This window comes from Mauremys mutica, chromosome 1 (assembly GCF_020497125.1).
Source record: "Mauremys mutica isolate MM-2020 ecotype Southern chromosome 1, ASM2049712v1, whole genome shotgun sequence".
Lineage (NCBI taxonomy): Eukaryota > Metazoa > Chordata > Testudines > Geoemydidae > Mauremys > Mauremys mutica.
In genome coordinates, this window is record NC_059072.1 from 358,274,090 (window position 1) to 358,296,709 (window position 22,620).

Below are 22,620 nucleotides of genomic sequence, written 5' to 3' on the forward strand. Positions count from 1 at the left end.
CCCACTCTAGAGACCACAGGGGTATGTGTCCTAGAGGGGGGCCCAGGGGAGGAATAGTGGGAGTACAGGAATGTCTCCTCATTGATGACATTTGGACGTGCAAAACCTGGAGAGGGTTGCAGCTTGTCACAGCCTCACAGTGTGAGGGGGAGCCCATGTTGGTTTGCCAGAGGGCTCAGCTTTCCAGGTTGCATCCTGGGCAAGTCCATCACACCCACCTAACGAACAATCCCTGATAGACTGCAAGTCCATTTTCTTCTTGTCATGTGCTCAGTTACTAACAGAGAGACCGTGGTTACAGCAAGGAAGCCAGGACTCCTGGGTTCTGTCTGTCATTCTCTGTGTGACCTTCACCAAGTCACGTCTCCCTTTGCCTCAGTTTACCTATCAGTATAATGGCTATATGTTCATAGCAAATTTCCTTTCCTAGATGTTTTGAAGAGCCTTCGATTTAAGGTGCTGCACAGTATGATGATAGTTACTGATGAGAATTACTGATCTCTGATCCCTTAGCGATAGCCCCATTTGCCTGCAGAAAGTGTTCGTATCTCCCTTCAGCCATCCATCTCCAGATCTCTCTGACTACTAGCTACCCATTAATACTGGGTATTTACAGAGTATTAGACCCTATGGAGAGCTGGCCATTATCCCTGGTTTTCTTACTAATCAAAAACACTTTTAAAATATACACAGAGCAGCCAATTCCTTTCTGACTCGGAGGAGAGCCCAAGAGTTTTCACCTCCTTTGGGAAGGTCCCTTAATTACTGTTTACTCCTAAAGCTGGATAAATAGCACAGAAGTACAGACATTGAAAGTGAGACATTGGCTAGAGTGTCTCCGATCTCCAGACAGTTTCCATTCAGATGCCGCTTCCCCCCGAGAGGCTGAATGAACCCCCCCGGGGATTGCACACAGCTATATTATAAACAGTGCACCCCTGCTGTGTCAGCTTTCGCCGTGGGCAGCTGCTGCAGATGCTGGGGTGACAGAGGTGTGCGAAACAGCTGCCTGCAGGGGATTCCCACGGAAGACACGTCTGGCTCAGAATTCACAGGTACCCAGTGTGACGTTATTGATATAAATTGGGACCATATAGAACATGGGTTGTAACCAAGGTCCTGCAGTGGCACCAAATCTTAGATAAAGGGGGTCATCTAAGGTGTCTAAGACCAGGTTATGGGTTGCTGGTTATAATTATGCTGTCTGTATGTCTGTAGCATTTTTAGTTGAAGTTATGAATGTTGGCTCTATGCTGTCTGTATTTCAAGTTTGTGCTGTGCTTCTGGGGGAAGCCTCCCAGACAAGCTGGTGTTAGCTCTGCCTAGCCTGTTTGATGGCCCATTAAGGACCATCAGCTACACAATTGACCCATGGAGAGAAGGCAGACACGCCTTGTGACTCAGCAAGGTATGCAGAGACTTGTCCATGTGACTGCAGACTCCATTTTGCTGTGATTTTCCACAGTGAGAACAAAGAGATTCTTACACCTGGAAAAGTCTATATAAGGCTGATGCATCATCTCCATCTTGTCTTCAATCCTGCTTCTGACCTCTGGAGGGACTTTGCTACAAACTGAAGCTCTACACAAGGGACTGAATGACCCATCCCAGCGGGGGATGTATTCCAGAGACTTAATTTGAACCTGCAGTTTACTCCATCACTGCTGCAAGCCTGAACTAAGAACTTTGCCATTACTGCATGTAATTGATTCCATTTAACCAATTCTACCTCTCGTCTCTATCTTTTTCCCTTTGTAAATAAAGCTTTAGATTTTAGATTCTAAAGGATTGGCAACAGCGTGATTTGTGGGTAAGATCTGAAGTGTATATTGACCTGGGTCTGGGGCTTGGTCCTTTGGGATCGAGGGAACCTTTTTCTTTTATTGGGGTGTTGGTTTTCATAACCATTCATCCCCAGGACGAGTGCACTGGTGGTGATGCTGGGAGACTGGAGTGTCTAAGGAAATTGCTTGTGTGACTTGTGGTTAGCCAGTGGGGTGAGACCAAAGTCCTTTTTGTCTGGCTGGTTTGGTTTGCCTTAGAGGTGGAAAAACCCCAGCCTAGGGCTGTGACTGCCCAGTTTAAGCAATTGGTCCTGATTTGGCACTCTCAGCTGGGTCCCGCCAGAATCGCTCCGTCACAGTGGCGTAGTCGTGCTTGGTTCCACAGAACTAGGTCAATTAAGCTTTGGGTCAGAACCCCACGCTATCCAAATTTTAACTTTGGGATTGAGAGTTTGGTTGGTTAAAGGTCAGTGACCATGAGACAGAAAGCATCAGGAAAAGCAAGGAAACTGCAAGCCTTGAGAGACAGCCTGCAGTTTGATTATGAGCAAGAACTGGCAGAAATTCGAATGGAGAAAGAGTCTGATGAGAGAAAGAAAGAAGTTGCTAAGAGAGAAGAAAAAGCTCGTAAGAGGCGTCTGGAGTTGCTGGCTGCTGAGGAGAAAACTCGACAGATGCAACAGGAGACGGCTAGACTCCAACTCCAAGTCAAAAAGCAATGGAAGAACAGCAGAGACTGTATCCTCTTGAAAGTCCAGTTTGTAACAATGTTGGTATGTTGTATAACTCTGAGCAGTTCTCTGGGGGTAACCAAATGTACCCCAACAATGCCACCTTTTATGTCAATGCTGTTACTGTGGGTTCAGTAGAGGGTGGCCCCATAAATTGTGCCAGTGCTATGTATGGGAGTGGTAATGAAAAATTCATAGAGAGTGTAAAAGTCAATGGTAAAAGCTGTTTAGGGCAAATTATGGCTTCTAACATCACTCTTGTGAAAGCAGATCTGGTCAAAGAGGAAGATTATTTACCAAATCAGGGTGTGAATGTTGTGATCCTCTGTGAGTTTACTGTCCGTGTGCCTTTAGCCAGAATCCACCTTGAGTGGAATGGGGCTCAGCATGAAGTGATAGCTGGCGTCAGAAAGTTATTGCCTAAAGATCTTTTAATTGGGGAAAATGTTAAAGCTTTGTTCAGTCCAGGTAGCCAGTCACAGGAGAGGAATAATCTTAAACCTGTGTCTATTGTGAGCAATGATTTGCCTGAGGTGGGTTGCTCCAAAGGTTTGTCTGTGCAAAAAAGCAGCGTGTCTGTGAGTGGAGTTTCTGAATGTCTGTCTGATGTCTCAGAAGGAAATCTGGAGTTAGATCAAGAGCAGAAAGATCTCATTGGTGAGGAAAATGTTTCTCAGGAGCAGATTAAAGTAAATGGTCAGGTTAAAGCCCTAACTGAGGAAGGAAAGGGTAAATTTGTGATAGGTGATGGATTGGTGGCTAGTGCAACTTGTAGAAGTGAACCTGAAATGGGTAACTGTGGTTTGCTAAAAGTAGCTCAGTGTAGTGAAAAAAGCAGCAGCTTATCTGTTGGGAGTGGCAATGTGCCTGGTAGGGAAAGTTTGGAGGGGCCTAGGCAGCCTTGTGAGCTGATGGCTTTGTCTAATCAGCAGTTTGGGAAGACAGGGATAGTGGAAGAGGAGTGTCCCTATCCCTTACCTGTGTCCTGTGTGGAGAAATGTGACAGTGGAGGGAATGTGCCTATCTCTGTCAGGGGTATTGACTTGCCTATGAAGGGAGCTACCTCGGTCTCCAAGCAGTTGTCTGTGGACAGCCCTGTGTGCTGGGACAAGGGAAGTGAAATCCCAAGCTGTGTTTCTGGTGAAGGAGAATGTGTCTCCGACTCTTCTGTGTCTGTGGAGCAGACAGAAGGTGCCTTTCAGCCTGTGATGGTTGAGGGTGATTCAGTTGTCTCGGAGTGGGTTGTAAATACAGCTAAAGCCCAGGAAGGGAATGGTCCTAAGTTTGTGTCTGCTGGGGAGAATGGCACTGTAACTAGGTTGCATCCAGTTAGTGTCGTAGCAAGATCCCAGAGACCAGACAATTCTGGTGCTTGTAGTTTGCCAGTTGCTAATGTGTGGTTGGAAAAGGGTGTAGCAACTCTGTCTAATCAGGGTGATACCCTAGCCAGGGCACAAGGGGAGCATGAAGGTGATTTAATGGTGTTACCTACTGACAGTTTGAGAACTTGTAGCAAGAAGGAAAAGATTCCTGAACTTGTTCATGGCCAAGGGAAGGAGACTGCTTCTGACCTGTTATCTAGAAAGTCTGTAGGTGTGCCTAAAAGGGGATTGTGTAGAAATCCGCCTGTTGGGCCTGAAGTGATTCTAAATGTAAGTGAGACCCAGAAAGCGGCTGTGGTTGCTCAGGGAAGTGTTCCTGTAGAGCAAGCCCTAGGTGGAGAGGGGAAGGGCAGAATTTCTGAGAGGGGTGAATTGCTGCTTAGAGAAGCTCCTAGGGAAAGGAATCCTCATGGTAGCCTGTGCAAGCAGTTTACTGCAACTGAAGGGTGTAAAAGTGATTTAATCAAGAAAGTTTCAGTTCCTAACAGCCAGAAATTTTCGGTTGTGAATGGATCCACCGACTTTCCTTTTGAGAGATCCAGTGTGGGCAGCTTTGAAAAGGTCTCAGGTGGAGTAGAAGCTGTTAAGGAAGTTGAGCAGCCCTATAACCACCTGGCTGTGTGTGGCCAGCTTGTTGGGGAGACAATGGTGTTGGGACAGGAATGTCTCCATGCTGAATCTGTAAGTGAGCAGTCTGTGCTTCAGGATCTGAGGACAGATTCAGTTACTGGTGTTTCAAAGCAGAACAGTTTTATGGCTGAATGCTTGAGGAGGCAGGGGAGAGCAAGCCAGCTCTCACCCTCAGACTCTTTGGATTTGTGTGGTATCTCTGTAAGACAAAGTCCAGCCTTGGAATCCATGGCAGCTAAAGAGTTAAAAGCTAGTGTCTGTGTTAATGCGAATTACTTGGCTGGCAGGGAGAAGAAAGACTTGCTAATAGGTGTTAGCACCGAGGGCCCACCCCATCAGCCAATGAATTCTGTTAAGCAAGAGAAATCAGGGTTTAATCCTGCAGGACAAGGAGGAAAGAGAGAACTGATTTTTGCAAAGGGAAGCCACAGGTTAACCCTAAAAGGCCCAAACTCCAATGGTATTGAGCCAAGGGTGTGGCATGACAAACATGTTTGTAGATGGACACTTGCAATCAATTTGTTGTTATTGCTAATGCTAACTTTTGTAACTAATGTGTTGCTATGGCCAAGAATTGTAACAATGTACAATGTGCCTAATCTTTTGGAAAGTCCCTTGAACATGTTGAAAGGAATACATGAAAACACACTTTATGTTAAAGGGCCTTGCTATACTGATGTTTCACAGTTAATGCCTGTAAACAGTATTGGAACTTTTCACAGGGGAAAATACATTCCAGACCTAATGTGCTGTGTGAAAGGGGAAACTGAGGCACACTACCATATTGCTTTCATGGCTAAATGCCAAGATTCCTGTACTATGAACAACATCAATATCTACATTGGTTTAATGTTAATTGGGTTCAAAACATTGGCCAGAGCTGGTATGGATAAAGTAGCTGTTTTCTTTAGCTCTTGGCAAGATCACATGAAACATACAGGAACCATGATGCAAAAGCTAACCAAGTTATACCTTGAGTTTGTAAAGAGATTGTCATGTTATTGAACATGACTTTGATAAACCATTTCGGTTATACACTGGTACGGCCTCTAGCCCAACACTAGCTGTAGTGAGACAGACCCAAGGAAAGGGGGCTCTTGGGATGCAGTCAGCGATGTTTTGTCATCCCTTCCTGCATCAATTTTGCGTTGGGGGTGTGACGTTATTGATATAAATTGGGACCATATAGAACATGGGTTGCAACCAAGGTCCTGCAGTGGCACCAAATCTTAGATAAAGGGGGTCATCTAAGGTGTCTAAGACCAGGTTATGGGTTGCTGGTTATAATTATGCTGTCTGTATGTCTGTATCATTTTTAGTTGAAGTTATGAATGTTGGCTCTATGCTGTCTGTATTTCAAGTTTGTGCTGTGCTTCTGGGGGCAGCCTCCCAGACAAGCTGGTGTTAGCTCTGCCTAGCCTGTTTGATGGCCCATTAAGGACCATCAGCTACACAATTGACCCATGGAGAGAAGGCAGACACGCCTTGTGACTCAGCAAGGTATGCAGAGACTTGTCCATGTGACTGCAGACTCCATTTTGCTGTGATTTTCCACAGTGAGAACAAAGAGATTCTTACACCTGGAAAAGTCTATATAAGGCTGATGCATCATCTCCATCTTGTCTTCAATCCTGCTTCTGACCTCTGGAGGGACTTTGCTACAAACTGAAGCTCTACACAAGGGACTGAATGACCCATCCCAGCGGGGGATGTATTCCAGAGACTTAATTTGAACCTGCAGTTTACTCCATCACTGCTGCAAGCCTGAACTAAGAACTTTGCCATTACTGCATGTAATTGATTCCATTTAACCAATTCTACCTCTCGTCTCTACCTTTTTCCCTTTGTAAATAAACCTTTAGATTTTAGATTCTAAAGGATTGGCAACAGCGTGATTTGTGGGTAAGATCTGAAGTGTATATTGACCTGGGTCTGGGGCTTGGTCCTTTGGAATCGAGGGAACCTTTTTCTTTTATTGGGTTGTTGGTTTTCATAACCATTCATCCCCAGGACGAGTGCACTGGTGGTGATGCTGGGAGACTGGAGTGTCTAAGGAAATTGCTTGTGTGACTTGTGGTTAGCCAGTGGGGTGAGACCAAAGTCCTTTTTGTCTGGCTGGTTTGGTTTGCCTTAGAGGTGGAAAAACCCCAGCCTAGGGCTGTGACTGCCCAGTTTAAGCAATTGGTCCTGATTTGGCACTCTTAGCTGGGTCCCGCCAGAATCGCTCCGTCACACCCAGCTCTTGCTGAGGAGCTCACCTGCTCAACAAACCCAGTGCAATGTGGGTGTGATGGGATAGAGAGTAAGTCCGTGGTCCTTTCCACTCTGCACAGCCATTAGCCAGCCCAGGGCCCTTGCCACAGGGGATGAGTTTGCTCCAATATCACTGGCCAAAATGTTTCTCTTTGCTCTGCCCCTGGCTGATGGCCTCCAGCCCCGAGGTGGCTGCATTTCAGTGGCACAGAGAATCCTTCAGGATGAAAGGTTGTAGTAGATGGACAATACTTGGTATTCTGAGGCCGTGGCCCATATGTTCTCACGCCCCACTGAGGCAAATATCCCCTTGGAGTAAGAACTGAGTAAAGACCTCAGGAGCCAGCTGTGTGTGAGTTAATGCACAGGGACTCTCACCTCCGCCTAGGGGCCTCTCGCCTGACTTTCTGATGGAAAACATGGAGGTGCTAGGGCTCCTCACTGTAATAATGGTATGAATTTTTCAACATGGGCAAGACGTCTTTTCTCTTGACTTCATTCGAAATGTTAGCTGAACCTTTATGGCTGAAACTTTCAAAAAACAATTCACCCGGAAGCAGACACCCAGTGTGAGAAATTTCAGTCCAAACAGTTAAAGTTTGGCAAATTTATAACCAACTGAAAATGAAGTCTCCTAATTGAAGGTGTCAGACAGCCTTAACTAGCCACCAGCACCATCTACAATGGCCAATCCATTTGTGAATCCCATTCAGCTATGCTCTCTGCGCCAATAAAGTCTGTGGCAAGGAGTTCCACAGGCCAAATATGGATTATATAAACAAGTTTCTTTTCTCAGTGTTATATGTTCAGATGTGCAATGTAATTGAATGTTCCCTTGTTCATGTGTTATGAGCCAGAATAAATACAAATGCCTCATCTACTTTCTTTATCAATAGATTCATAGGGTTTAAGATCAGAAGGGACAATTAGATCATCCTGTCTGACCACCTGTATAACACAAGCCATTACTTTTAACCCAGTTACTCTTGTATTGAGCACCATAACTTGTGTTTGGCTAAGACCTGGTCTACACTAAGATTTTACATTGTACATGTAGATGTAGACAGGGTGAGATGGGACCTGCAAGGGTCAGCTAGTCTAACCCCCTGCCAAGATGCAGGGTTTGTTGTGTCTAAACCATCCAGGACAGACGGCTCCAGCCTCCTTTGGAAAACCTCCAGTGAAGGACCTTCCACAACTTGCCTAGGTGACTGTTGCAATGTCCTCCTGTTCCTATGGTTAGGAAGTTTTTCCTGAGATTTCATTGAAATCTGCTCTGCTGGAGTTTGATCCCATTGCCTCTTGTCCTAACCTTTGTGGCAAGAGAGAACAACTTTTCTCCATTTTTTAATGGCAACCTTTCAAGTGTCTGAAGTCCACTATCATGTCCCTCCTTAATCTCCTCTTTCCCAAACTAAATATACCCAGTTCCTTCAGCCTTTCCTCTATGGTTTGCATTTCATCCCTTGGATCATCTTTGTCGCTCACCTCTGGATCCTTTCCGGTTTCTCTACAGAGCGGTGACCAGAATTGCACACAGCACTCCTCATACTGCTTCTTTCCAAATGCAGAACAAAAATAGTTCTTGAACACATCTACCTTTTCCGCAACATTAGCAACTTTCCTTTCTCCCTCTAGGGATTGGCCTTTACCTTTCCTAGGATTTCTTTTGTTCTTAAAATACTTAACTCCTTTTTGTTCTCCTTAGCCCTGCAAAGCATGGATTTCCCTGATGTCTTTAACGTCCTGCATCAATTTTCATAACTTCCAGCTAGTATTGCTTACTAGCTATTTTCCCTTATTCCCATTTGTTATATGTTGCTTTTCCCCCCTTAATTGCTGCCTTCACTTTGCTACTGAACTGGGTTTTTAACCAAAGTTCTCCACTTTCTTGATTGTGGAATCGTGGCTTTTTAGGTCTCTCATAAACTCTTCTTAAAGAACTCTCGAGTTCCATTCCCATTTTTCTGTCTACGTTTTTCCTCCCACTCATAATTTGTCTCAGCTTTGGGGAATTAGCCCTTTGGAAGGGTATCTGTAGATCGCTACTACTGGTTGGGAGCTGTTCTCTGTTTGTCCATTTCAATGTAATTGGTTCCTTTCTTTTATTTTGTTCTCCTCTATCCTGTGCTCCCTTATTTGTCTCTTCTCTACACTAAAGAGTCCCAGACTTTTCAGTCTGTCGCATATTCCAGACCCCCCTCTCTATCAGTGTTATAGAGGGCGGACAATTTATGAGTTTACGCTGCATAAGTTTTATAAAGGGTAAAACGGATTTATTTGGGTTTAGACCCCATTGGGAGTTGGGCATCTGAGTGTTAAAGATAGGAACATTTCTGTGAGCTGCTCTCAGGTAAACCTGCAGCTTTGGGGCAAGTAATTCAGACCCTGGGTCTTTGTTGGAGCAGACGGGTGTGTCTGGCTCAGCAAAACAGGGTGTTGGGGTCCTGAGCTGGCAGGGAAAGCAGGGGTAGAAGTAGTCGGCACATCGGGTGGCAGCTCCCAAGAGGGTTTCTGTGATCCAACCCGTCACAGTAAGGGTGAAAAGTTTGCTCAGGGTGCACTGCTGAGACCGAACACTTGGCTGCTGATTTTGAGCAGCCAGATACCAAGGCTGTTAGAGGGGCACAATGGGGGGCAAGTCGAATCAGGGAGGCTTTCTGTTTTTAAAATGAGAACGAGTAATGTTTGTTGCTATGCTTGGGATTGTAATGCAGAATGAAGTCCAGTTTTGGTAGGTGGGAAGCAGTTGTGATTGTTCAGGCCCAGAGTTCAATGTAAGGAAATGATACAACTGCCTGCTGCTTTGCTGCTGCCATCTGCTATCATAACTTCAGCGGAAACAAATCAAGACTGATTAATAGTCAAATAACTTTGCTTTTATTGCCAAAAAACCCACCACACCATGCACACACACACAGCTGAGCGTAAGTCCAGTTTTCATTTGAAAAGGTGTCTGTGGAGGTGGAGTTAACAGTAAAGTGAGAAGTCCCAGAAATCGGAAAGGAATGTGCGGGTGGAGTTTGGGAAGGACATGGGAAAGTGTTGTGAATGTGCTGAAGGGGAGGGCGGGCACCCATCTGCTCAGATTGGAGAGCAGGAGGGACTGCAGCATGGTGGTTTGCCACTCCCAAACTTTTATCAGCATCTCCATTGCATCTCTACTGTATGCCTCATTTTCTTTTCTTTCCTAATTGTCACTTTCCCTCCACTGCCTGCATTCTGTCTTGTCTGCATCAGATTACTGCAGCACCTCCCGGAACATATCTTCCTTGCTCCGTCTTGGGCACTTTCTTATACGGCGGAGACATTCGGCTGGAGTGGAGGAGCTGCCTCCTTTCAAGGACATATCTGGTGAAGCACAAGTAACAATAAACAGAAGCATTATTGTTAAGTACACGGGCAGCATTGAAACGCTACATTAAAATATACTGCTGGTAACACTCCTATCACTTTCCTGCTGACCCTTGACAAGCACACATGCCGGTGAACACTACAAGCATGGTGAGTGTTCTCAGGGGCGGGGGACGTTGTGCGTGGGAGAAAAGCAGTGTGAAAGGGGTCGCCTGGCACTTCTCAGGGGACAACACTCTAAAGTTTCCCACGTTTTTCCACAGATGGGGGACATTGTGGCAGATATCTCTCTCCTGAGGGTAAACAAGGAAGCAAAGGTGCATCTACTACATGCTTGCAGTTTCCGCCCCGGTCCCTATGCTGCTCGCCTGTGCGCTGCTTTGGTCTTTCCCCAAGTAATTGCAGAATGGCACGAGAAAGGCTCCCTCAATGGGGGAAGGAACAAAGAAACTCTGCAAGGAACCTCCAGCAGAGGATCGCAGAGTACCTGCAGGAAGGCTTCCCAGAGGTCTCTCTGGAGGATTCCAGTGAAATCTCGGTGTGCATCAACACCCCGTTCTGCCATACGGCCTAGCTGCACAGGGAAATGCCCAGCACACACAAACACAGCCAGCCTTGTACATTTCTCTGCCCTCAGCCCACCTCTGCACTTCACAGAGCAAAACCGCTTACCGGGCGTGTCCTCTCCTCCTTCTGGCTCACCTGACTGTGACTACCGAGACTGGCTGGACACCTCCAGAGTGGAGAACAGCTCCTGGCTGGATGCAGCACTGGGCAACCCCGGCATGGGCACCACATCTTCTAATGTCTCCAGCTCTTCATCAATGACTTCCTCCTCTAGGTTAGGTCCAGATTCCGTCAGCTCCAGCCCACTGAAGAATCCACGGGGCTTTTGGTGGTGGAAATGGGGTCGCAGCCAACTCCTTATAAAAATGGCAGGTCTGGGGCGCAGCACCAGAGTCACCTTTTGCCTCCCTTGCCTTCTGGTACGCAGGCCTCAGCTCTTTCCCCTTTGCTCTGCACTGCAGCTTGTCCCAATCATAGCCCTTTTCCCGCAAGCTGCAAGAAATCTGCCCAGAGGTATTGAAATTCCTACAGCTAGAGCACAGCTGGGACTCCTCAGCCTCCTCTCCCCAAATACTGAGCAGATCCAGCAGTTCCACAGTGGTCCAAGCAAGAGACCATTTGCTGCAAGGAGCCACAATGGCCACCTGGGAAGATGTGATGTGAACACTCCACGCCGAGCAAACAGGAAGGGGAATTTCAAAATTCCTGGGCCTTTAAAGGGGGAAGAGTTGAAAGTCCTGACCACAGTGATTAGGATGGGCATTGTGGGGTGCCTTCCAGACACCAGTTAAAGTGATGAAATCAAGTACGATGTCTACCCTGGCACTTTGGCAACAAAACTTTTGCATAAAACGCTATTAACATTTTCTCTCCATCCAGGTGTTTGTCCTGCGACCATCACCCAAGACCCTGGGCACATACAGGAAATCAGGGGAAGGTATGGTACATGCAGGAGACGCTCTTCTGCCTCAACGTTGGACACCTTCTCGCCTACTCCATGTCAGATTCCAACTCAAGCGATTTCACCAACCCCTCCACCTTCATCCTGCTGGGTATTCCTGGCCTGGAGGCAGCCCATGTCTGGATCTCCATCCCCTTCTGCACCATGTACGCCATAGCCCTCTTGGGGAACTTCACCATCCTGTTCATCGTAAAGACAGAGCTGAGCCTCCATGGGCCCATGTACTATTTCCTCTGCATGCTGGCTATCACCGACCTGGTCCGGTCTACATCCATCGTGCCCAAAATGCTGAGCATCTTCTGGTTCTATTCCAGGGAGATCAATTTCAGTGCCTGCCTCACCCAGATGTACTTCATTCTCAGTTTCACTACAATGCAGTCTTCGATCCTTGTTGCCATGGCTTTTGATCGCTACGTGGCCATCTGCGATCCCCTGAGACATTCCACCATACTGACAAACCCCATGGTGGCCAAAATTGGCCTGGCCGTGGTGCTGCGCGGCATCATGCTCCTACTGCCCCATCCCTTCCTGGCAAGGAGGTGGCCATATTGCAGAACCAACATCATTCCCCACACGTACTGCGAGCACATAGCCGTGGTGAAGCTGGCTTGCGCCGACATCAGTGTCAGTAGTTACTACAGCCTCTCTGTGGCATTATTCGTGACCGCTCTGGATGTGTTTTTTATCGCCGTGTCCTATACCCAGATCCTCAGGGCCATCTTCAGACTCCCAACAAAGGACGCCCGGCTCAAGACTTTTGGGACCTGCGGCTCCCACCTCTGTGTCATCTTAGCCTCTTACATCCCAGCTCTCTTCTCCTTCCTCACACACCGTTTTGGGCACAATGTGCCCCTGCATTTCCACGTTCTCATGGCCAACATGTACCTCCTGGTGCCCCCCATGCTAAACCCCATCATCTATGGGGTGAGGAACCAACAGATCCGGGTAAGGCTGCTCCAGCCCTTTACTCATAAATGGAACTAAAGTTTTCTCCTGGTTCTCTGGATCTCAGACCGAGCTCTATGCAGAGCTGTCTGGTGACATGGTGCTGGGCCCTCTTCCCTGAACCACTGACTAGCCAGTCAAGGAGACATTAAATCCTTTCCTGACCTTACTGTGCTGTGTCAGCGTGACAAACTGGGGAATCTGCCTATGTACAACTCATAGGGTTGCCCCCTTTCTAATTGCTGGTAACTGGAAGCCTCAGGCCCTGCCCCTGTGCCCTGCCTCTTCCCCCAGGTTCCGCCCCTGCTCTGCCTCTTCCCCTCAAAGCCCCTCCCCTCACTCGCTCCTCTCCTCCCCACCCCCTGTCAATCTCTGGATCATCCCCGTGACACTCTGCACTCCAAAGGACCCATATTTACCATGGTGATGTAATTATGGTATGTTTTGTACAGAGTATGCCCTGTGAGGTATCATTGTAAAAGTCTTAATCTGCTAAACATTGATATCCCCTGGGGTTGTTTGCACTCCCATTGTATGTGAAGCTATGAAATCCTGCTATGTGTGAGTTACTAAAGTGTGATGTGAGGCTGGAAACACCCAAAACCAGCCTTTCAGGTATGTCAGAGGAGTAGCCAGACAGTGTTAATTGCTGTCATGAACACTCATCCAGGGAAGAAGCCACTAGCCCAGGAGTCTGTGTAAGGAAGCCTCCTCATTCGGAGTATGGAGACAATGGAGAATGTTTGGCCAATGCGGGAAGACCCCTCCAGGTCACATGCACAGACTTTCCAGCAAGCTGGAAAAAACTATAAAGGATGAGGAGTGACATCATCACTTGTCTTCATTCCCCCACAACTGCATAGCAGATGCAGCCTGCGCCTCAAGAATCTGTAAACTTGTTTGTATCATCAGTTAAGGCGAGATATTGATGATTCAAATCCTATCTAGGCTGTACAAGTCTTAGGTTGCAAGTTTGTTTGATTTCCAAGGTAACCTGCTTTGATCTGTTTGTTATCTCTTATAATCACTTAACGTCTGTCCATCTGTAGTTAATAAACCTGATTTATGTTTTATCTTAACCAGCGCGTTTTTGAGTGAAGTGTTTGGGAATCTTAGCTCTGTTAGCAAAGGCTGGTGCAGATCTTCCCCTCATCAAGGGGGGAGCAGGCTAATTAATGAGTTTACGCTGTACAGATCGCTGTGCAGTGCAAGACGGTCTAATTCTGGGTTTATGATCCAGTGGGGGTGCAAGTCTGAGGAGCTGGAAAACTGGCTGGTGCCTCCATTGTTGGTCCATGAGTGGCTTAGGTAAAGCACTCAGGTAACTTAGTTGGGTGTGTGGCACCACCTGCTGTCGTGTTAGGTGATAACAGGGCCTGGAGGGGCTGGCTGTGTGTCACCAGGAGAGCAGGGGGAGATGCCAACCCAGCTGAATCGATTGGGGGCACAGCGGTTCCAATAGCTTCCAGGCTGCACCCTGGGGTTACATCCCGTCAAAATCTCCACCTCCTACTCAGCCTCCCAAGCTGGGCTCCCTCTGCTCCCAGGCTGGGACAGGAGCTGCTGCAGCCTGACAGGGAGCCTGTCTGCAGGCAGAAGGTGGCCCCGATTAATGACCCAATGCCTCCCTCCACCCTGAAGTAAACCGACATCTTTATACCGTACACTAGATATGTATAGAGTTCTTAAGTCAGTTTCATGGTACAGAGGGTGAGCTTTAGAGTTGCAAAGAGTTCTTTCAGAATTAATCCTTAGGTTGCAGTCCAATGTCCAATATCAGGTGTTGTCAGAAGTTTGTTGTCAGAGTGCTAACGGTGTGGTGCTCTGCTTTCTCCTTGTTGATATCACTCGGCTGTGTGCGTGTTTTCCCTCTGTGTGCTGACCCAGCTCTGCAGATAGCTGACACAGCAGACCCGATGAGAACCCCCAATAACCACAGAGTCTAGTAAGGTACGAAGTCACGTCGATCAGGTTTATTGCAATCTCGGACACAGATTGCAGCTCCCCATAGAGTACTTAGTCTACTGGGCATACTACTACTATGTGCCTCTTGGCAATGGATCCGGCTCAGTCAGTGGTGGGACTTTCCACTGCCCCCTAGGCCGGTCAAAGACACCGCCCCAGGGATGCATTCTTATACACAGGTACAAACAAGTTACACATCACACCTGACGTATGAGTTACAACCCCTCCACGTAGCACGGTACAACCCCTCTACGTATTAAGGTGCCGCCTCTCACCTTGTACATGTTGGTTCGATCAAAACAACTCTATCCATCATAGTACCCTTTTGCCCCTGTCATTGGGATGGGCCAGCCTGTTCTTTGTTATCTGTGTGGAATGTGCAAGTATGTGAATGTTCAGTACCTTTTAGGTACATATCTTCTTGCAGCATCAGCCCTTTCCTTGCCAGCTTCTGTGAGCAGGGCCTGACTCTGGCTCACAGCTTAACTTTGCTTTATGTTAGCAAAGTCTTGACCATTACTTTAGTTCAGGCCTCAGGCCTCATACCGGGCCTCTGATACCAAGGTTTATGTCTTAGGGCCTCCTCTTACTACATCAGGGTGATCCAGAATGGAACTGGAGACCTCAGTCTTGGGACTTGAGCTTCCCCTGATGAAGCTTAAGCAGATTTGAGATGATAGGATCAGGGCCCAAGTACTCTTTTATAGACCACTGGCAGGCTATGATAATGAAGAATAGGTGCTTTGAAGTAGAATTACCTAGTTCCTATGTATACACAGGTAACTCTTCCATTCATCAGCTTAAGATAATTATCCATAAAGCAATTCATAGGTTATTTACTAGAAAGGTCAGAGAGAGTACAGACAATGAAGTTATTGCACCCAAGTTTAATTTAAATATTAATATTTTCTTTTGATCTTTGAGTCAACCGACATACCAACTGACAGAAATCATCTGTTTACATGGTTAACATCTAACAAGATATAAGTAAACACATAAAATTAGTATTACCTCTAATTCTCTAACAATACAGGTTTGCATTTCAAAGCTCTATTCCACTTCCCGTTTATATTGCTATTTATGAGGAATAGCCCTAATTACCATTTATAAACTTCTCTAATATGTCTTTAAAGGTTGAATTTGGGTCAATAAGCCTTCTAGTTGCATAACCCTTTCTGACCGTCTGTCACACCTATTCACTCACGTTTGATTGTATGAACCATCTGTACCCGTATGTCTTTGGCACTTGGCGTGCAGGGCCCTTCTCCCAGAGGGAGGTGCTAGAATAGAAGCTGCACCCCAAGAGTGGGCCTATAAAACCAGACTTAGAGTAGGGCCTGAACCCTGCTCCAACTCAAAAACACCTGGGTCCAGTGTGTGGGACCCAAACACGGCTGCCTGGCAGCTTGAGTGGGGCTGTGACAGCAAACCTGGAGCTGGTGCACAGATGCTAGGGGACCGGGAGTGGATCAGGAGTGGAGCAGGGTGATCCCAAACCTGCAGGGAGGTGTCCACAAGATGGTCTCTTCACCCTAACGTGGCCCACTCTCCTCTGCCCTCAGTATTTCCCCGAGTGCTCCAGTTCCCAGACTGATCCAGCCAGAATCCCTGAAGGAAACGTTTCCTGAACCAGGCAGTGCTGGTTTGGGGTCAGGGAGAGGATTTGTCTCTCCCTTGGAAAGTGCTTCCCAGAATGGAAGAGGCAGGGAGTCCCTGTTCTACTGGATATCATCCCATCTCTCTCTCTCACTCTCTCCATCCATTTTGGTTCCTTTTCTCTCCTTTCCTTTCTAACTTCCGACACACACACATGCGCCTCCCTCTCTCTGCCGCTTCTAATGTGCATCCCACCCTAGGTGCCAGTTACAAACACTCAAGGGTCTGTTATTCCGTCCACTTCAGTGGCAAGCGCAGGTGTAGCACTGTGAAACGCTGCCACTGAGCGCTGATCTGGCTGGGCAAGAAGCCGGGCGCATTTGTCTGGTTATTAATCCAGGTAAAACTAAGTCCCTGGCCATTACCATCAAGCAGCCTGCAAGTGCAAAGCAACCAGCTCAGTATTAACCTGTCTAGAGGGATTGCTGGGCAGGTGGTAGCTACATAGACAGGGCTGGAGGCTGCTTGAAAGATGTGGGTGCTCTGTTCATACAGTGCTTGGGGGGATGTCCCTTGGGGAGATGTCATGGCTGAATGAGGCTACAAAGCTGCAGCTCTATAGAACAATGGGGAAAGAAAACTGTGGGAGGCTGAGGAACTCTGGGCTGATGTTTTCAATGCTCGTGGTCTCCAGCAGCTTCTCCGTATTGAGATCAGCAGCACAAGATCAGGAGTGAGGATATATTGAACCCACAACCACCCCCATCAGCGCTATGTCAGTTTTTGGCAATTTCTTGCTGAGGACACATTGCTAGAGTGAAAGACCTTCCCAAAGATCAATCCGGGAGGCGCTCGGTTTGCATTCCTTTGGGATTTGCCATGAAGATGATGATGATACCTGATGGGACAAACGGCTCCCCAGATACTGTGGTAAAAGGTCTGTTGATCCAGTGATGTGTGTGAGGCTGAGGTCTGACAAACAAGAAGTGCAGGTGACACTTACTGAAGAAGGAAAGTGAGAAGGATATTTTCAGGGGGTCACATATTGCATATGTGATGGGTAGTGGGGAAAACACTCTTTCAATTGCCTTTGCACTGTAGCTTGGCTTCCTTTTCTCCTGTGGTACAGACCGGGACATAGTCTTTTTCAGGACACAATGTATGTCCTCCATAAAAATACAAAATTAGATCTCAGAGAGCTCTGGTTTGATAGATATTTTGCTGTGACAAGCTGTACCCCAAAACAACACCTGGCACCCCATATTCACCACTTTTACATAGTTGCCATGTGAGGTGAAAATGGAAAAGCTGCAGTTTGCTGAATATGATTATCCTATTTGTATACATGTCTCATTTTTATATCTGTAGTTTTGAATATTGACTCTGTACCTGTATTTCAAATGTGTTTGTTCCTGTAGTAACTTCCACAAGGTAGTTTACATCCAGTCGAGCCAGCACACTGTGAATGGACTATTCAAGTTGATGGCCTATCAATGAGCACAATGGGCCATGGGAGAAGCTTATCCCCACCTGATAGACTTTCCTCTAGACGTTGTAGCCAGAATACGGGTAATGGCCCCTGCTATGACTCAATAAAGCACTCCAGGGCATGTGACCAGCTTGTGTGACACCGGACTCCATCTTGTGCCTGTACTTTCCCACTAACTGTGCTGGGGGCTTTGTTTGTGACAATGAAATTCCCTGCACCTGGCAGAAGTTATAAAAGGGGGAAGTGACATCATCACTTGGGCTCACTCCCCCCACAACTCAACACCTCAAAACACGGCTAGAGGGAAAAGATTTTGACTGGGGAGCTGGTCCCAGGCTGGAAAGGAGAAATTCCACCTCGTGAATGGAAGATTGGTGAACTGTTTGTACCATCTATGAGATATTGCTTGATTCACACCCTGTCTACTTCATAGAACTCAGATTGCGATTTTGCTTTATTTCTTAGGTAATCTACTTTGAGCTGTACATTTATTACTTATAATCACTTAAAAGGGAAATCTGCTCAAGAAGAGGGGCTGGTGCATTGTGCTCTCCACAATGAGAGAGGGACGGACTGGGTAATAACCTTACTCTGGTCAGTCTTCTGACCAGGGCAGGATGGTACAGCTCTGGGGTCCTAGACTGGAGAGCTGGGGGAAATTGGCTGGAGCCTCTCTATTGTTGGCTCATGAGTGGCTGGCGAAAGCATTCATGTAACTCAGCCAGGTGTGTCCCTGCCTGTGAATGTTTGTGTGAGTGCAGGACCTGGAGGGGTCTGCAACTTTTCACATAATCACAGTGTGAGAGGGGATTCAGATTAGTCTGCGAAAGGGCTCATGGGTACTCCAGTTCCAGGTTTCACGGTGGGAAATTCTGGCACAGCGAGTAGGATGAAATGCACTATTTTGTTGTTCTGAGTGAGATTTCCACTTCTTACACTGGTGTAGAGCTTTTAAGTGAGATTTTAAGTGTGGTGGCTGGAGATCAGTCAAAGAGGTTATCTGTTTGTTATTTTCTGTTTGCTTATTTTGGGAAAGGGACATACAGACAGGAAAGCACCAAAATGAGTGAAAACAGCAAAATGATTGTGAAATCGGAGCTATTCATATTGCAGGCAGTAGAAAAAGAACATAGGAGAATTTTGCAGCTAAACCCGGCAGAGGCTGCCAGAGAAGATGATGAACACAGAAGGGCTATGGAACCAAAACAACAAGAAACTGAGGAGAAAGAGAGAGCGCAGAATCACCACTTGGACTTCATGGAAAAGCAGAACCAGAACCTTCTCACTCCACTGATTCCCACCTCTCCAAAAATCCTCAAATGGGAACAGCCGTGTCCTGCATACAACAAGGAAGGGAATATTGCTGAATACTTGACTACCTTTGTGTTGTGTATTTGGTTGTCATGGGTTTTGTTACTATGGCAACTGAGTTAGACTATTAAGGGATAGCTCAGCCGGTTTCAACCGGCTGAGTGAGCTCTCTGTTTCTGTAAATAAAATGGAGGTTTTGGTTAGCTATCTGCTCTCTAGCCTCAAGTGATTGTTTCCTACACCGGCTGCCCCAAGGACTTAACACTGGCGACGAGGGTGGGATCCTGGTGCTGCTCCAGTAACAGAAGGAAGTAGAAGTCAAGGTAAAGACCAAACAAAGAAAAAAAGCTGCTTGTTTGCACTGACTGTGAAAGTGAAACTAAAAATCATGGCTACTCTGACCAGGCCCCTGGAGCCTTTTGATGAGAATACAGAGCAGTGGCATGTGTATACTGAGCGTTTTGAGCTTTTTGGTATTGCAAATGACATTACAGAAGCGAAGAAGGTGCCAATATTCTTAACCGTTGTAGGGGCTAAAACCTACTCTCTGCTACACAGCTTACTGCACCCTGTTAAGCCTGAGACTAAATCTTACAGTGATATTGTGGAAATCCTGGGGTCTCATTTCTCCCCAAAACCACTGGTAATTGCTGAAAGATATAGGTTCCACAAAAGAGACCAAAAGGAAGATGAAACAGTTGTACAATTTGTAGCCATTTTAAAAAAGCTAGCAGAACACTGTGAATTTAAAGAGATGTTAAATGATGCCCTGCGTGACAGGTTAGTGTGTGGCCTCTGCAGTGAAGCTATACGGAAGCACCTACTGACAGAGGCTCAGCTTACATTACAGAAGGCTGTTGATATTGCTGTCTCCATGGAACTGGCTACAAGGGAGGCACAATACATCGGTGCATCTCCTAGGGTGCAAAAAGTGTCACAAGAACTGACCCACAAAACGGTGCAGAGTCAAGAATGTTACCGCTGTGGTAAGCTGGGTCACCAGGCATCAGAATGCTGGTGTAAGGACCTGGTGTGTCGACACTGTGGCAAAAAGGGACACATTGAGTATGCCTGTAAACAAAAGAAAAAGAGGCCTGTGGTCTGGCCGACAAAAAGAGGAACCTTGCATACCCTAGAGCAGACCCAGGATGATCAAGCTGACACCTCCTCACAAGAGGAAGTGCCACTGCATGTTTTGTCTTTGGCAGCGGGCTCACATGAATACTGGGTAACCCCCTTATTGGAGGGCAAACCTATACGCATGGAACTAGACACCGGTGCAGCTGTCTCGCTGGTTCCTGAGACTGTGTATAAGGAAAAGCTACAGCATCTTCCGCTTAAGGCAACAAAAACTGTTCTGAAGAAGTATACAGGTGAAGCTGTGCCTATGCTGGGCACTATTGATGTTAAGGTGGAGCTCAATGGACAGGCGGCTAAATTGCCACTGTTTGTGGTGAGAGGTAACTACCCAGCCTTAATGGGTAGGTCTTGGCTTGGGAAGATTCAGCTGAACTGGGCAGAAGTGCACCGGATGACTAAAGAAGAAACCAGTCTAACTCCTATACTAAGGAAACGTGCTGCTGTTTTTGGAGATGATTTGGGAAGTATGAAGGGAATCACTGTGACATTGAACATTAAACCTGGCAGTCCACCAAAATATCTGAAAGCCCGAACTGTGCCATATGCCATCAGGCCAAAAGTTGAAGCAGACCTGGAGCGCCTGGTCACCAATGGAGTCCTAATACCAGTTACCCATAGCTCATGGGCCACTCCTATCGTTCCAATAGTGAAGAAAGATGGCTCTCTCCGGATTTGCGGTGATTTTAAAGTCACTGTCAACCCAGTGTTGTGTGCAGAGCAATACCCGCTTCCCCGCATCGATGACCTCTTCGCAGGCCTGGCTGGGGGACAAAAGTTCAGTAAGATTGATCTGAGTTGTTAGGGATTTTAAGGGGTCCCACTTGCCCCAGACTGTGTCCCGCTTGCCCCAAGTTGAATTAGCTGAGCATAATTAATATTAGGCCATTATAGGTCAGCTTGATATTAAGACATAGGATAGCTGGTATGGCATAATCGAAAGGCCAACAGGAGAAAGGGGAACCAACGCCTACTGATAATTGTGAAACATGGCCTAGTATAACAGCATATTAGCAATGGAAAATTAATCACATGTAGTTGGGAGGGGGCTTGCTGTGCAACTCTATTGGAAGCAGTTGTATTGCTATATAGGACAAAGGTTGACTTCTGCAAAACTTGTCTGTCTGTATAAGGGGGCGAGGGGGGGTGATGGGGGGTGATGGTAATGAAGAAACCAGGAAAAAGGGGAACTAAGGAAAGCTCAGCTAGAATGCGACAAGAGCCTTATCCAATGCAACCGCAAAGGAGGGGTCTTAAGGCAGACAGACTACCAACGAAAACTGTCAAAGAACAATAACAGGAAAAACCAAATAAGGAAATCTAAGTACGTGTTAATTTGTGGTTTTAACCTTTATAAGCTTGGTAAAATTTGTAACAGGCAGAGGGAAGCTTAACCCTCTCCCTGCATGCATGCTTGTAATAATAAAGGTGCCTCAAGGCTGTGTCTGACCCAAAATCAAAGGCGTGGTTAATTTTTCCACAACAATTTGGGGGCTCGTCCGGGATCCACAGATGACATCCCTGGATTGGAGGACCGTGGGCAGTTCCCTTTCAAACCCCGGGCCCATCTGAGAGGTAAGAGACCTTTTGAAATCTCTGCAGGGGTTTGGGAGAGGACTGGTCCGTGGGCTCCGGCTTGGGTAAGTCACAAGCTGGATCCAACCTTGGGACAAAGTCAGACACACTTGACGCCCTTGTCCAGGCCTGATTTGGGTTAGGCTGAGAATTAGGTCTCAGTTTTGTTTTGGGGTAGACTCAGTTTTGGCTGAGTAGGTTGAGAATTTGGTCTCAGCCATTGGAATGCCGGCAGCCCCTCGGACTGCGCTTCTTTGGTCCGGAGGAAACTGATCGCCTATTAGAGCTGGGCGTTCGGCGTCCCGGAACCACTAGGTTGGGAGGGACCAGGGGCAGTTTTCGCCCTGGCAGCTGTGCCAGGAAACGTGCCTGTGTGAGTGAGGCCGTGCGGCCTGTGTGTGTGTGTATAAGGCCGAGCGGCCGGAGTGTGTTGGTCGTGGAAAGATGCCCCAGACCCCCTGCGAAGCAAGCAATTGCTCGTGACCGGGGGTGTTCTGAAAGCAAGCTCCACAACCCGCTTGACGAAAAATTGAAAAGCTTCCCTGACTGGCAGGCCTTGGTAAGTGGCTAACCAGTCAGGGTGCTTGTGTGTTCTCCATCCTGTTATCCTTTACCCCTCCATATCCCCATGGCCCTGTGACTGCTCTTTGAGCACTGCCTTGTAAAAGGCCGCAGAGTCCCTCTTGTTCCCCCCGGAGCCATAAGCTCCCTTCCCTTCCTCAGAGAGGAGGGAAGCCCCAGGAAACCGTACCGTCGGCTCTAAAGCTACTGTAGCACCGTTGGCTTGAAGGCTGGTGCCCAGGGCTGGAGAGGGACGTGCGGGGACCACGGGTTGTTCAGTCAGCCCGCCCCCCTCGTCCACTTGCCTGTAGGTTCACCAGAGGTAGTATTCCTGGGAACCTGCTCCCTTGTGTTCCTGCCATGAAAAAAGGGCAGGCCT

General features: G+C 47.3%; 2 protein-coding genes across 4 annotated transcripts in view; both read left to right on the forward strand.

Annotated features, from left to right (window-relative positions):
* The window catches only part of LOC123374091 (olfactory receptor 52K1-like), a 236,777-nt gene that overhangs the window by 159,975 nt on the left and 54,182 nt on the right, over window positions 1-22,620 (forward strand). The window lies entirely within an intron of this gene.
* LOC123378203 (putative olfactory receptor 52P1) lies at window positions 11,699-13,783 on the forward strand. The gene is made up of 2 exons (XM_045031734.1): window positions 11,699-12,607; window positions 13,733-13,783. Exons 1-2 carry the CDS (start codon window positions 11,699-11,701, stop codon window positions 13,781-13,783), a joined length of 960 nt encoding a protein of 319 aa, XP_044887669.1.

Bases quoted from the DNA above. Each gene is read 5' to 3' on its own strand.
- LOC123378203 (XM_045031734.1), top strand. From the start codon at position 11,699: ATGTCAGATTCCAACTCAAGCGATTTCACCAACCCCTCCACCTTCATC. The intron at 12,608-13,732 runs GTAAGGCTGCTC...TAGCTCTGTTAG, and splicing joins TGAGGAACCAACAGATCCGG to CAAAGGCTGGTGCAGATCTT.